The sequence below is a fragment of the Phaenicophaeus curvirostris genome, chromosome 3 (assembly GCF_032191515.1).
Source record: "Phaenicophaeus curvirostris isolate KB17595 chromosome 3, BPBGC_Pcur_1.0, whole genome shotgun sequence".
NCBI lineage: Eukaryota > Metazoa > Chordata > Aves > Cuculiformes > Cuculidae > Phaenicophaeus > Phaenicophaeus curvirostris.
The window spans coordinates 64,586,418-64,599,055 of record NC_091394.1 but is presented as its reverse complement, the minus strand read 5'-3'; the positions used below and the strand labels follow the sequence as shown (position 1 = coordinate 64,599,055).

The 12,638-nt window shown below is 37.3% G+C and overlaps 1 protein-coding gene across 7 annotated transcripts in view; it reads left to right on the top strand.

Moving 5' to 3' along the window:
• Window positions 1-12,638, top strand: part of NCOA2 (nuclear receptor coactivator 2) — a 195,152-nt gene that overhangs the window by 143,528 nt on the left and 38,986 nt on the right. For all 7 annotated transcript variants that reach the window (XM_069854222.1, XM_069854224.1, XM_069854219.1 and 4 more), the window contains 6 exons: window positions 139-316; window positions 1,761-1,946; window positions 2,793-2,894; window positions 2,993-3,133; window positions 6,521-6,668; window positions 8,810-10,079. In XM_069854222.1, coding sequence (XP_069710323.1) covers window positions 139-316; window positions 1,761-1,946; window positions 2,793-2,894; window positions 2,993-3,133; window positions 6,521-6,668; window positions 8,810-10,079 — 2,025 coding nt within the window. The remainder of the gene's footprint in view (window positions 1-138; window positions 317-1,760; window positions 1,947-2,792; window positions 2,895-2,992; window positions 3,134-6,520; window positions 6,669-8,809; window positions 10,080-12,638) is intronic.

Here is a 12,638-nt window from a genome sequence, read left to right as displayed (position 1 = left end):
TAGAAAGATTCAGCTATGTCTTCTGAAGGCAATATTTATTTTCTCGATATCTTGTTAATCTGATTGTTTGGTATTTATTGTGTTTCATATTCTTTATCTCTATGTTTCTCTTACTCTCCACTTTTTTTTCCCCTTTAGGCCCTAGATGGGTTCTTTTTTGTAGTGAACCCAGAAGGTAATGTTGTGTTTGTTTCTGAGAATGTCACACAGTACCTAAGGTACAACCAAGAAGAGCTGATGAACACAAGCATATATAGCATCCTGCACGTAGGGGACCACAATGAATTTGTCAAAATCCTGCTGCCAAAATCTTTAGGTATATATCTTTTATTCATGTCATACCATTACTTATTTAACTTTGGTTTCATAAATTGGTGTTTCAATAACTTAAGTTAATGTCCTTCCACTACTCATAGTTTCATCATATATGCTCTGATTATATTTAATGTATGGCTTGGCTATATGAATTATTAATATTATTCTCAAAAGCATCCTCTACTCATTTCAGATTATTCTTTGTTAAAATTACTCCCAGTAACTCATGTTACCTGATATTTTTAATGGATCTCCATCCAGAGCAAATCACTAAGAGGAAACATTAGCTATGTGAACTCTCCGTTAGCTCTTCATCTAGGCTTGTTGTTCTAAGAATGACCCAAGAAAGAGGGAATATAAAAGAAAAATCAGAAAACTCCTTATGATGGAATTTTCATTTCAATGTTTTTAGTCTTGTTAATGTTTGCCCTTATCTTTCAAAAACTGTTTGTGTGAATTGCAGCCGTTTTGGGATTAATATTAATATTGGTTTTAATGTCATTGGTTTTTGGAGGAGGTGAAAAGAAAGAGAACATCTGTGTTGGGCACCTCATTTACTCACAGCAGTTTAAGTAGTATTATGCAGTTCACTTTAGCATTTTATGACTTTACATATAAACCCTTGAAGAATCAAAAATGTAAATGGCTAAACCCCATAAATCACTGCCAGTGTTGCATTTTATGACTGAAGAGGACAAGTGAAGTGTATTTTAAATATGACCCTGCTGTTTCATCATGTGGTGTTACATTAATTCATTTTGACTGATGCTCAGTACCTGTATTTGTGTATCACAGGATTTTGTTTCCTTTTTTACTTCTCTTAAGCACTCTGTTAGGCTTTAGTTTTATCCATCACTGCACCCAGGTCATTCTCATCCCTTCAGTCTTTGCCATTGTACCTGAGACGATGTTTCAATATATTCCCGATTGCATTGCTTCCTGGTTTTACAAATACATGTTAGGTTTTTTTCTTTCTATTCCTAATGTGGACACAGATTTTTATACAATGCTGACATCACTTTTGTAATCACTTTTTGTTAATCACTTTTAAATTCAGTGGACAGATCCTACATACTGCTTTATTTCTTTCAGGCATATAAATTAAAATCATCTACATAGTGGGAGTATACTCTGCAACTTTTAGACGCCCCAATACTTAGATTTTTATCCTGCTTTTCTACTTTGTTCTTATAAGTCACTTGAAAAAAAAAACCCCACAACCTAGTAGCTGAACAATTTAACGGTGCTTTTAAAATATGAGAATTTTATAAATTGCCTTGTTATGTGCTGGATTGGGCTCTGATACTAAAAATAGGTTGTTGTTGGTGTTAAGCAAACTTGTTACAAGACCAGTTTTCAAAACACCTTGATTAGTTTCCTGTGGATAAGCAGCAGAAATGACTGCTTCCAGAATTATCTCACTATACGGTATTTGCTTTGCTCAGTGAATGGTGGATCTTGGTCTGGTGACACTCCGAGGCGTAATAGCCATACATTTAATTGTCGGATGCTGGTGAAACCTCTTGCTGATTCTGAAGATGGCCATGATAACCAGGAAGCACACCAGAAATATGAAACTATGCAGTGCTTTGCTGTTTCTCAACCAAATTCCTTCAAGGAGGACGGTGAAGGTAATTAGTGCTTTCAGTTTGTGTTAGTATCTTCTCTTTCCATGCTGTTGCAGGACAGCAGTTTTGGTGCAGTTGATAGTGAGATAAATTTCCTAAACTGGCTTCTAAATCCTGAAAAATGGAAAAATTGTGAGTTTGTTTCGGTTTTCATTTAACAAAGTGTACTCCCATCTTGGATTCTGACTGTATGCGCTTGCATGCACCTATTTATTAAAGCAATATAATTGAAATGGAAGCAATCTGTTTACCTTAAAGATATAGCCTGCTTTTATGTAACTGCAATTGCAAGAGGAATGTGGCTGACTGGGAGGAAAGTTTCAATGAGCAATTTTTTGAGTTCTTAGAATATAAAGACAATTGTGGTTTACCATTTCCTTTCCCATTTACTACTCAAGTAGGTAAATTTCTTCAGATTATATTTTAAGTTTTCAGGTAAATAAAAGTGGCTTATTATGAAGCTGCTTTCTCAGGGACAGCAAGCATTTGGGACATGTTTAAGAAACGTGGCTTAGAAGGTAGAAAATGATGAGTGCTGAAGAAATGTGTTCTGTATGCATGCAGTATATTATATTTTTAGTACTTGTCTTCCATATATGCATAAGCACGTGCCAGTAATTGTGGGCTGTGGTGAAGTCCTTGCTAATTTTAATTCTAAAAATGAAAACAAACCCACCTCTCCTGTGTTGTTTAGTGTTGTAGAAATAACAAAGATGTAAAACCACTGAATTTTAACTGTAGTTTTATTGGTACAGAATCTCTTATTTTTAAAAATACTTCTGGATTCCTTGTGGAAACAAAATCTTCCTTTTCTATACAAATCACTGAAGTAACATTTTTTTCTTTAAGATTTGCAGTCTTGCTTGATTTGTGTCGCAAGAAGAGCTCCAGTAAAGGAAAGACCACTTCTTCCTTCATCAGAGAGCTTTACTACTCGCCAGGATCTACAAGGTATAGTGAAATAGGAGTTTTCAAGTGTTTTTTTTCCCTTCCCCTCAAAGAGGGCAAAAACATAATAGTCTGTGTAACAAATGTTTATCTAATGTCAGGCAAAATAACTTCACTGGACACAAGTACTATGCGAGCAGCTATGAAACCTGGCTGGGAGGATTTGGTGAGAAGATGCATTCAGAGGTTCCATTCGCAGCACGAGGGAGAAATATCTTTTGCCAAGAGGCACCACCAGGAAGGTTAGGTTTCATATTTTTAGCACTTTCTATATTTAAACTGTTTGGGTTTTGTATCTATTGGTTGTGTTCTCTGTTATTTTTACATGGAACAATCAAGGGATACTTAGAGTCCCTTTTTAAAGCTGATTTACCTAACACACTAATGACTCTCTGGAGAGGTTTTGCATCTTTCTCCCTGTTTGTTTTAGCCTGCCTGTTACAACTGCCATCTCGTAAGGTGCTTTAAATCTTCAAATTGTTGCAGTTATTTTAGAAAGATGCTTGTATGTTGCCCACCAAAACTTTCACTATCGGTTATTCTTCAGAACCTAAGGTCACTCGTTGCAGTTCATTGACCTCTGTTTCTTTTCGCTACAAAAATGGACTTTAACTGTCATCATTTCTTGTGCGAAACCCTCTGTGTGAATTTTCAAAGGTGCATCACTCATATTGTCTGGAAGTGTACATTGTTGACTGTATCTAGTTGATAACTTTTATAGGCCAGAAGCACACTGCCCAGTCAAGAGTAGGTAAGATGTAGGAGAGAACTGCACTGTGAAAGGTTCCCCATGGTGGTTTCTGTGGTAAAGACTGGGTGAGGATTTTTCTTTTCATAAAACCCTGATACAGCTAATTCTAGTAACAAACATCCAAATTGCTGAAGAAAAAATAACACTTAACAGTCCACAGGAAAATCCTTTCAAAACCAGTGGGGAACAACTGGAATACTTCCAGTGCAGGATCATCATTCTTTGGTTTCATGTTTGTAGAACAGGGTTTACACCTGGCCTGCTAGAAATAGTTGCCTTGGCCATTAAACAACTGGCACACAGTCTTGGAAACTAAATTGTAACTAGAATCTCACATTATTCCTTCTAATATATTTTTATATTTATATGAAAGCTTTAGTCATGCAGTTTTAGTTAAATATTCCTAAATAAGTTCTGCTTTCAAGAAACCTTTGTTTCATGTTGGCAGTGTTGGGGGCACAGAAGTACTGTGATATTTTAGGTAACAACTTTTGGGGTGTATACCGTAGGAGTGTAAAAATTTCACAACCTTATGCTGTGATTTTAGACAGAGTTGAAGGACGTAATATGTAATTAAAGTTATAGTAGGGGGTTATAGAGCAGTTTCAGGTAAGGACCAGGCTTTGCTAAAGGTGATTTAGGAGTTTCTGTTATGGCATCCAGCCACTTGTTACTTCAGTCCTCTTGAAATGATTCCTGGCAGAATTAGCAGCTTTTACATCCACTGCCAAGGTTGGAGTGTGTCCTCTCTAAGCTATCTCTTAAGCTATCTCTGAAGACATAAAAATATATCTGTTTTGGAGTTTACACTGTATCATTTGGCAGGAATGTCTTAGGATTGTCATATAAACTGAAAATTAGTCTAAATGAGAGGGCCTTCTACTTCTTGTGGAAGTGAAGGGACTTAAGAGGAGGAACCTCTGGAATTGCTTTGCTATAAAGGATCCTGCACTGGAGAGTAGTAATGGTTTGTAGCACAGAGAATAAAAACATGGCTTATTTTGGGCAGTGGCATCTTTGCACTTAACTAAGGAACCTCTTGTAATTTTTTAAGTCATTATGTTTTCAGAATAGAAAGAGAGAAAGTAATGGCCTCTTACATATAATTACAGTGGCAGGGGGCGGGGGGGAACCCACCATTAGCTTGATAAACAATAAAACCTACAAAGGTTTTGAATTAACTCTCAGTATGAAGTGAAAAATATATGGTAAGTTTTTATTGGCCATGGTCAGAAAAATAGCATTTCCTCAAGAGGAATACGGAAACATTCTTGTTTGCTTAAAGAATTAGTTTGGAAAATGATTTAAGTAGAGATTTCACTTGTATCCTGTTGGCATTGAGTACTGGAATTTCCTGATGCGGTATATGCTAAAGTTAAGAGCTTTGGACCTTCTGGTGCCCAAAGGTTAAACTGAAACAATGACATGCCTAACAGTGAAATTTTGCTTTGTATTGTTTCACACTTGTAGGTTTTTGTTTTTCTTTACATTTTTACTCTCAAAACCCCCTTCTGGTTGTTTAAATTGTGCTTCCTGTTTTCTCACTGCCTAAATAATACTTTAAAACATTGCAGAACAATTTATAACAGGGGTGGGGGGGAAAAGGACACGTGGGGGATGGACGGGACAGGGAAGTAAAGCAATCATAACCAGTCCTGTAAGGCTGAAAATCTGGTTGCTCTGTAGAGGAGACTATTTAATAAAGCCACACTCAGAAAACCGTGTCATTTCATTACAACAGGAAACATTAAAAGACAAGCAATGGAATGAAGATGAGATGATACTATTAGTTTAAAAAAAAAAAACAAAATCAAAACAACAGCAAACAGAAAGAAAACCAAAACCAGAGAAGATGCGTATGTTTGAAAAAATAGGAAACTAAAGGCGTCTAAAGGCATTTGTAGTCCTTCATTCCGAATTTTTCCCCTAAACAATTATATGAAAATCTGAAATTAAGTATTTCCCTCCTGCCATATCTACAATCCTAATGTAATAGCTTTTTGGACTAGGAGTTGTGAATGATCTGACTTGGTTCATTGATGGCAAAAAAGTGAACAATAGAATAAATGCTTGGAGATTTGCTTTTTTGTAGCATGATTTCATTTTTTATTAAAAGAATGTCACAGTGGCTATGGAAGTTAGAGAATTGAATTCATTGAAGTTTTGATTTATACTCAAAACTTGAGGGCTGCAGAATATCTGTTGAAATGTAGTCAGTCATATCTAACACAGGAGAAGGACAGCACAGTCCTAGTTTTGGTTTAGGTAATTGTATTTGAAATCTGTTTCTGCTATGTATTTTAGTATTTGTTCTTTAAAAAGTAATAATTTCTTATTCCAGTTCTTGTTTCTAATTCTTTCCACGTAAAAGATTTATGTACTGTTTTTAAATTAAAGAAGTAGCGAGAATAACTGTTAAAAGATAATTTAGGCAGGCAATAAGGAGTAATAGATCCAGGCTAATGGAAACAGATGATCTAGAAACTAAAGGCAGTTATATTAATCATTGTGATGTAGATGATCAGATGAAATGTATGAGGAACAAAAGGAGTTAGGCATGTATTTTATGAAAAGTGAAATGGGCATCGAAGACTTTTGTCCACTCCTGAAATATTCTGTATTTCATAGTATCTGTCCTGTTAATTCTGTCACTCCGTATAGGTTTTCTGTTAATCACCCTACAGTATGTGGGATCCTTTATGTCATATGCATCCCATCTATTTATTTTCAACTTTTTTCTTCTTTTTTATTTTTTTTTAATTAACACAGTGTCTGCTGTATTGGTGCTGATGTATTTAGAACATCAGGTGTTGAACATCTAAGCTACATGTCCTATGACTTCTCATTCATTTAATTCTGTTATCTTGCTTGCTTGCAGTGCTGAGGCAAGGACTAGCATTTAGTCCTGTTTATCGGTTTTCCTTGTCTGATGGCACTATCGTTTCTGCCCAAACGAAGAGCAAGCTCATCCGTTCTCAGACGACTAGTGAACCTCAGCTTGTAATCTCCTTGCATATGCTTCACAGGTAATCCTGAGTGGTTTATTACACCCACACTCTGCAGAGAGACAGGGAAAGCACAAAGTTGTCAAAGCAAATAGGTTGTTTAAGGCTGATAGATGTTCTGTTGACCTGGAACTGATAGCATGAAAACAAAATAATTTTTTTAAATCAATGCTTACAGAGGAAAAGACAGAGATTATTTCAGAACTCAGCTGGTGTGCTGGATTTTCACATCACGATCCACTGTTAAATATACAACATTTCCTTTAATCGCATGTTCTTAATTTCACTATTTTAATTTCCTTTATTTTGCATAATAGATACAAGAAACTTTCCAAATGTAATTAAATCTAGAAAACACTGAAGGATTAAATTCCTGTCATTATAGTGAGTCATATGTTGGGCCTGGGTCTTCTTCAAAGAATATGTTAAGATTAGAACAGCATTTTAGACAAACTGCACATTTTAACTCCTTGTCTCTCTTCCTTACTTGTCTTTTCTGGAGTTTGGAGTAGTGACTTTCACATGTCCAGTTTTGAGAAATGCCACTACTGTTAGTTTTTAATAGAGTCATAGATACTAATATGTTAAGGATAAATTATCACTGACCTCAGTACTTCAGCATAAAATTCAAATCAAGTCATTGCATACCTTGGTATATTTGTGTCAAATTTTGTTTCAGGTTTTATTTGCTGATCATAATTACAATGCTGTTTCCCTGTATTCGCAATATCACTTTTTTGAGAGGAAGAAGACAACTCTAAACATAATTAAAACTGAAACCATTTTACAGTGATTGTAGATTTGGAAATTAACCTGACCAAAAGCTGTTTGAATTTTGTTTCCTTTGGTTTACTGAATATGATTGGTATTTCATGAAGTCCTAAATTTTAAAATGTACAAAGCACTATTATTTTAAAAACGGTACTTTGAAAGCATTCTCTTTTTTTCGTTTTTAGCAGAACACTGGTACTATTGTATTTGTAATAAGGTTTTAAAAATCCACCTCTCTTTTTATAGCTGATGTTGTTCACCTTTGCCTTCATATCTAAGGTAACAAATACAGAACAATAAGCTTCACTACTGTGTTTGCTTCTGTGTTTTTTACTCCTCATGCTTTAGCAAAATGCAAAGGTTTATCTGCACTTATTCTGTGCAAATAGGAATGGTTTTCATCTCATTAAAAATACATACTAGAAATGTTCCATTAGCATTTGGTTTTGAAGTCAAGAGTTGATCTGATTTTTCTCAGAACCTATTTTTTTTTCTTCCTAATCTACTTGACTCTGACTTTTCTATAGCTTTTAGCATCTGGGAATATGCTATTTTTTCTTATTTAAGTTATACCACAGAAGTAAGAAGTATTTCGCATCCTCCCATAAACTAATTAAAATCTACCAAGAAAAAGAGATCTCCAGGTGCTCTCACAAGAGGTTTTTCGGTGTGTGTGTTTCTCTCTCTTTTTTTTCTCCTCTTTACAGCCTACATCTCTAAAATAAGAGTTTCAGCTCCTATGTGAATGGGTTTTTTGCTTTCTTCTCTTTTCCTCAACGCCCATGAAGGACTGGATTACTAACAGACTGTTCCCATTGGCTCACATGCTGGTTTGGAGCACTATCAAAATACTCTGATAGTGTAGAAATGCAACTTCTTCAACTTTCTTTTCCTTATGAAGTTCGTGGACAAAATAGCCCACTCCAGGCTTGTGGTGTGGCTAACTCATAGAAATTCAAAACTCCAGCATACAGCTGTCCACAGCTGTCTTATAAAACATGTATGTGCTTGGGTCATATATTTCAGATGAGATTTCTGTCAGTTCTAAACTCTTGCTGAATTGTAGAGAAGAGATATACATTAAAGGGAGAGAGTCTGAAATTGTAACGTATCTGCATTTCTAATGACTGTCAATTAAATGAGGTATAATTTTGTTTTTCTTCTCTTCTACTGATTTGTTAATGAGGTACTCAAAAACCATACTGTTAATGTGCAGCCACGTTGAGAGTTACCTATTACTTTTGTCAAATTGTCAATTTGTTTTTAATTGTAGGTTTGTTGTGTTATTTTAAAGTGAGGTTTGGGGTTTTGCTTCTTTTTCTGTAATGTAATTGCAAGTTGGCCTCTGTCGTTTTAGCTAATAGGCTGTTTTTCTTCCCCTTGCCACACAGAGAGCAGAATGTCTGTGGAATGAATCAGGATTTGACTGGACAAGGAATGGGGAAGATATTGAACCCGATTAGCTCCAGCAGCCCTGCCCATCAGGCCATGTGCAGTGGGAACCCAGGTCAGGATATGACCATCAGTAGCAATATAAATTTTGCCATAAATGGCCCAAAGGAACAAATGGGCATGACGGCAGGCAGGTTTGGTGGTTCAGGGGGAATGAACCATGTGTCAAGCATACAAGCATCCACTCCTCAGGGTAGTAACTATGCACTAAAAATGAATAGCCCCTCGCAAAGCAGCCCTGGCATGAACCCAGGGCAGCCAAACTCTATGCTTTCCCCAAGGCATCGTGTGAGCCCTGGAGTGGCAGGAAGTCCTCGCATCCCACCCAGCCAGTTCTCCCCTGCAGGAAGCTTGCATTCACCCGTGGGAGTCTGCAGCAGCACAGGAAATAGCCATAACTACACCAACAGTTCCCTGAATGCACTTCAGGCCCTCAGCGAGGGCCACGGTGTTTCTCTAGGATCATCGTTGGCTTCACCTGACCTAAAAATGGGAAATTTACAAAATTCCCCTGTGAATATGAATCCTCCCCAGCTAAGCAAGATGGGAAGCCTGGACTCTAAAGACTGCTTTGGACTCTATGGGGAGCAATCGGAAGGTACAAGTGGACAAGCTGAGAGCAGCTGCCATTCAGGAGAACAGAAAGACAATAACGATAGTAACATGCCACCAGTTGTTAGTGGCGAGAGACCTGATGGACAGAATAAACTGCATGATGGAAAAAGCCAGACAAAGCTCTTACAATTGCTGACCACCAAATCTGATCAGATGGAGCCTTCGCCATTGTCCAGTACCATGGGAGACGTTAGCAAGGACGCCACAGGAGCGTTGCCTGGGTCTGGTTCGGCACATGGAACCTCGCTCAAGGAGAAGCATAAAATTTTGCACAGACTATTGCAGGACAGTAGTTCTCCTGTAGATTTGGCCAAGCTCACAGCAGAGGCCACAGGCAAAGAACTGAACCAGGAGTCCAGTAGCACAGCTCCTGGTTCAGAGGTGACTGTTAAACAGGAGCCAGCAAGTCCTAAGAAGAATAATAATGCACTACTTCGCTACTTGCTAGATAAAGATGATACTAAAGATATTGGTTTACCAGACATCCCCCCAAAACTGGAGCGGTTGGACAGTAAGACAGACCCTTCTGGTAGCACAAAGTTAATAGCTATGAGAACGGAAAAAGAAGAGATAAGCTTTGAGCCTAACGAACAGGTAAGCAAATCTTAGCATGAGACATGTAAATGAGATATTCTAGGCCTGCATTCCTGCCATCTTATTTTTTTCCAGACTTCCTTAATGGGGCTGTTATCTGTCTTTTGAAATCCAGTCTTCACTCAATCTTCCAGTTGGTGTTAATTAAGTTGTGTGCATTACTGTCTAAAAGTACAGACTCAGGCTAGGGGGAGGGGAATAATGCAGGGACTGAAAGCTGGGGAACCATTTCCAATCCCGTGAAGACAAAATATTTGTAATGTGATTGATGCTAACCTATTGTCAGCTCTTCCCATAGGCTGTTGTTGAACTGCTGTGGGCTAGGTGGGCTCTTGGCCTAGCCCAGTATAACAACTGCACTTCTCCCATGTACAGCAGGTTCTTGTTCAGGGACAGGAGCTTTTTGAAGGGACTGTTACCGACTTTGCATTACTGGTCTTTGTGCTATACTTTCTCTGCAAATTAAAATGAAGGCAAATAGACTTCCCTTTTTCCTGTCCAATTAGAGCTTTTTGTTGTTTTGTTTTGTTTTGCTTTTTTACTTTAGAAGGGTTTATATTCAACCCCAGGTTCCTGTGGATGATTAATTGTTTATCACAGAGATTATGTCTCCCTGTGCGAGGTTATCTTCATTGAATTTTTCATTCAGAATTTCTTTGCATTCTCTGTATGATTTTTATTGTGCTGCCTAACATACTAATAAATTGTGTGTTGTTAGGACCTATGCTGAAAAGTATTATCTCACTGGCCTTCATGCAGAATTCAGCATTAAGTTCACATCACCCAGAATGCTCCAGTTCTCAGAGCCTTGCAAGAAAAAGGGATACAGCGAAAGTGATTTGCTGCTTCAATATTACTGTTTATCTTATTTATAAAATGAGTAATTACAATATCAATTTTATTATGAGACATTTTCTGAGGAGTTTATAACTAGCTGGAGTTAATGATCCTTAGCTTTGTGCTACACTATTAACTCTCACAGCTGGTCATTAATCCCTAGGCAGTACCCTGTGCATGAAAGCCTTAGTTTGTAAATCATGATCAGATCATACACTGTGCAAATGTTCATGATTCTCTCATTTGCAGCCATATCCGTCACTTTTAAAATATTGTGTATTTCTAATGTGCAGACGGGGTTTGAGCTTGTTATTTTTGTAAATCTATTGTATTAAATTTTTGTTATGTGTACATAAATACATAATTGTTAATATTTCCTCTATTGTATTTTGAAGCCGAGGATTGATAGACAACATTTTCTTAGACTTAAGTTACAACATTGGATTTATTTTTATTTTTTTTTTTACTTTGCCCTTTTGGCAGTTTCTAACCAGTAGACAGTTCTTTCAACAGTGATTGTAACCACAGTGTAAAGGCTAAACATGCCACTACAGCGTGGACGCAGCATTGTTAAAATCTCAGTTATCTAAGCATCTCATAAGGTTACTTCACTACTTCTGTTTCAACGGAATTTGACAGCTATTGCCGTTATGTAGGAGAAATTATGGTTTTTCTGTCCTTCCCATGCTTTAGAGAGAAACTGAGCCAAATTACACTAATTTCCACAGGGATTAATCCTCAGGCCTGGATGTTAGTTTAGTTATACAGCTGGTATTTTGTAGTGCCTGTAGAGGGAGGGGTCAGATTCTCTGTGAGAATTTAGGCTTTGTTAAGCTAGAAAAACACAGCTATCAGTAAATTCACAGCTAAACTGGCAAGAATAAACTATTGTAAAAATATCAATTAGATTTCAATTTCTAGTTCAGATTCTATATATTGATGTCTATGGCATCATCTCAGATAATACTGTAGTGAAGGCGGAGATCTTTAGTCCTCAGTATCTGATACTGGATAAGAACATAGAAATCTGTAATCACCGAAAAATTATGTCCATCTAATTAGATCAAAAGCATGGCCTTCAGAGCTATCTCATTTGGTTAGCTATGTAGGCTGATGTGTGTATAAAACAGGGAGAGTGAGCCACTCTCTAGTGATGTTCCAATTGACTAGTGGTAGCCTAGACAGCTGCTTTAAATTAGCTGCCTTACTTTTTCATGACCTAAGATAGGCAAGTTGCATCTTACCCTCATTGTAAACATGTATCTCTAAAACTTAGCTTAGACAAAGTGGACAAGCATTACAAACCTCAAGCATTTGAAAATCAGGTCCTCGATACTACAAACTTTGTAAAGGGACTAGTCTATTCATTTTTTCTTTTTAGGCGTCAGATTTCTGGGGTCAAGAGGGGGATATGAAGGGGTTGGAGTATAGAATACGAATGTAATGCCTTTTCTTAAAATTTGAAGACAGAGATTGTTTCCCAGCAGAGAGGGAACCCAAGATACAGGAAGGTCCCAGAGTTGGGGTTGTTCAGAAAACCCACGAAGCAGTGCAGGAATTGTGATAAAGTGCTGGAGCTTCCTCAGCACCGAGGTAGGGGGAAGCCAGTCCTGCAGCTGTGATGAAGGGCTTTTGTGCTCCCGTTGGTTGTAAATAGGAGTTCTAAAACCTACTTAAAATGCAGTAAAACTTGGGATAGAATAAACAGGAGAAGTCCAGTGT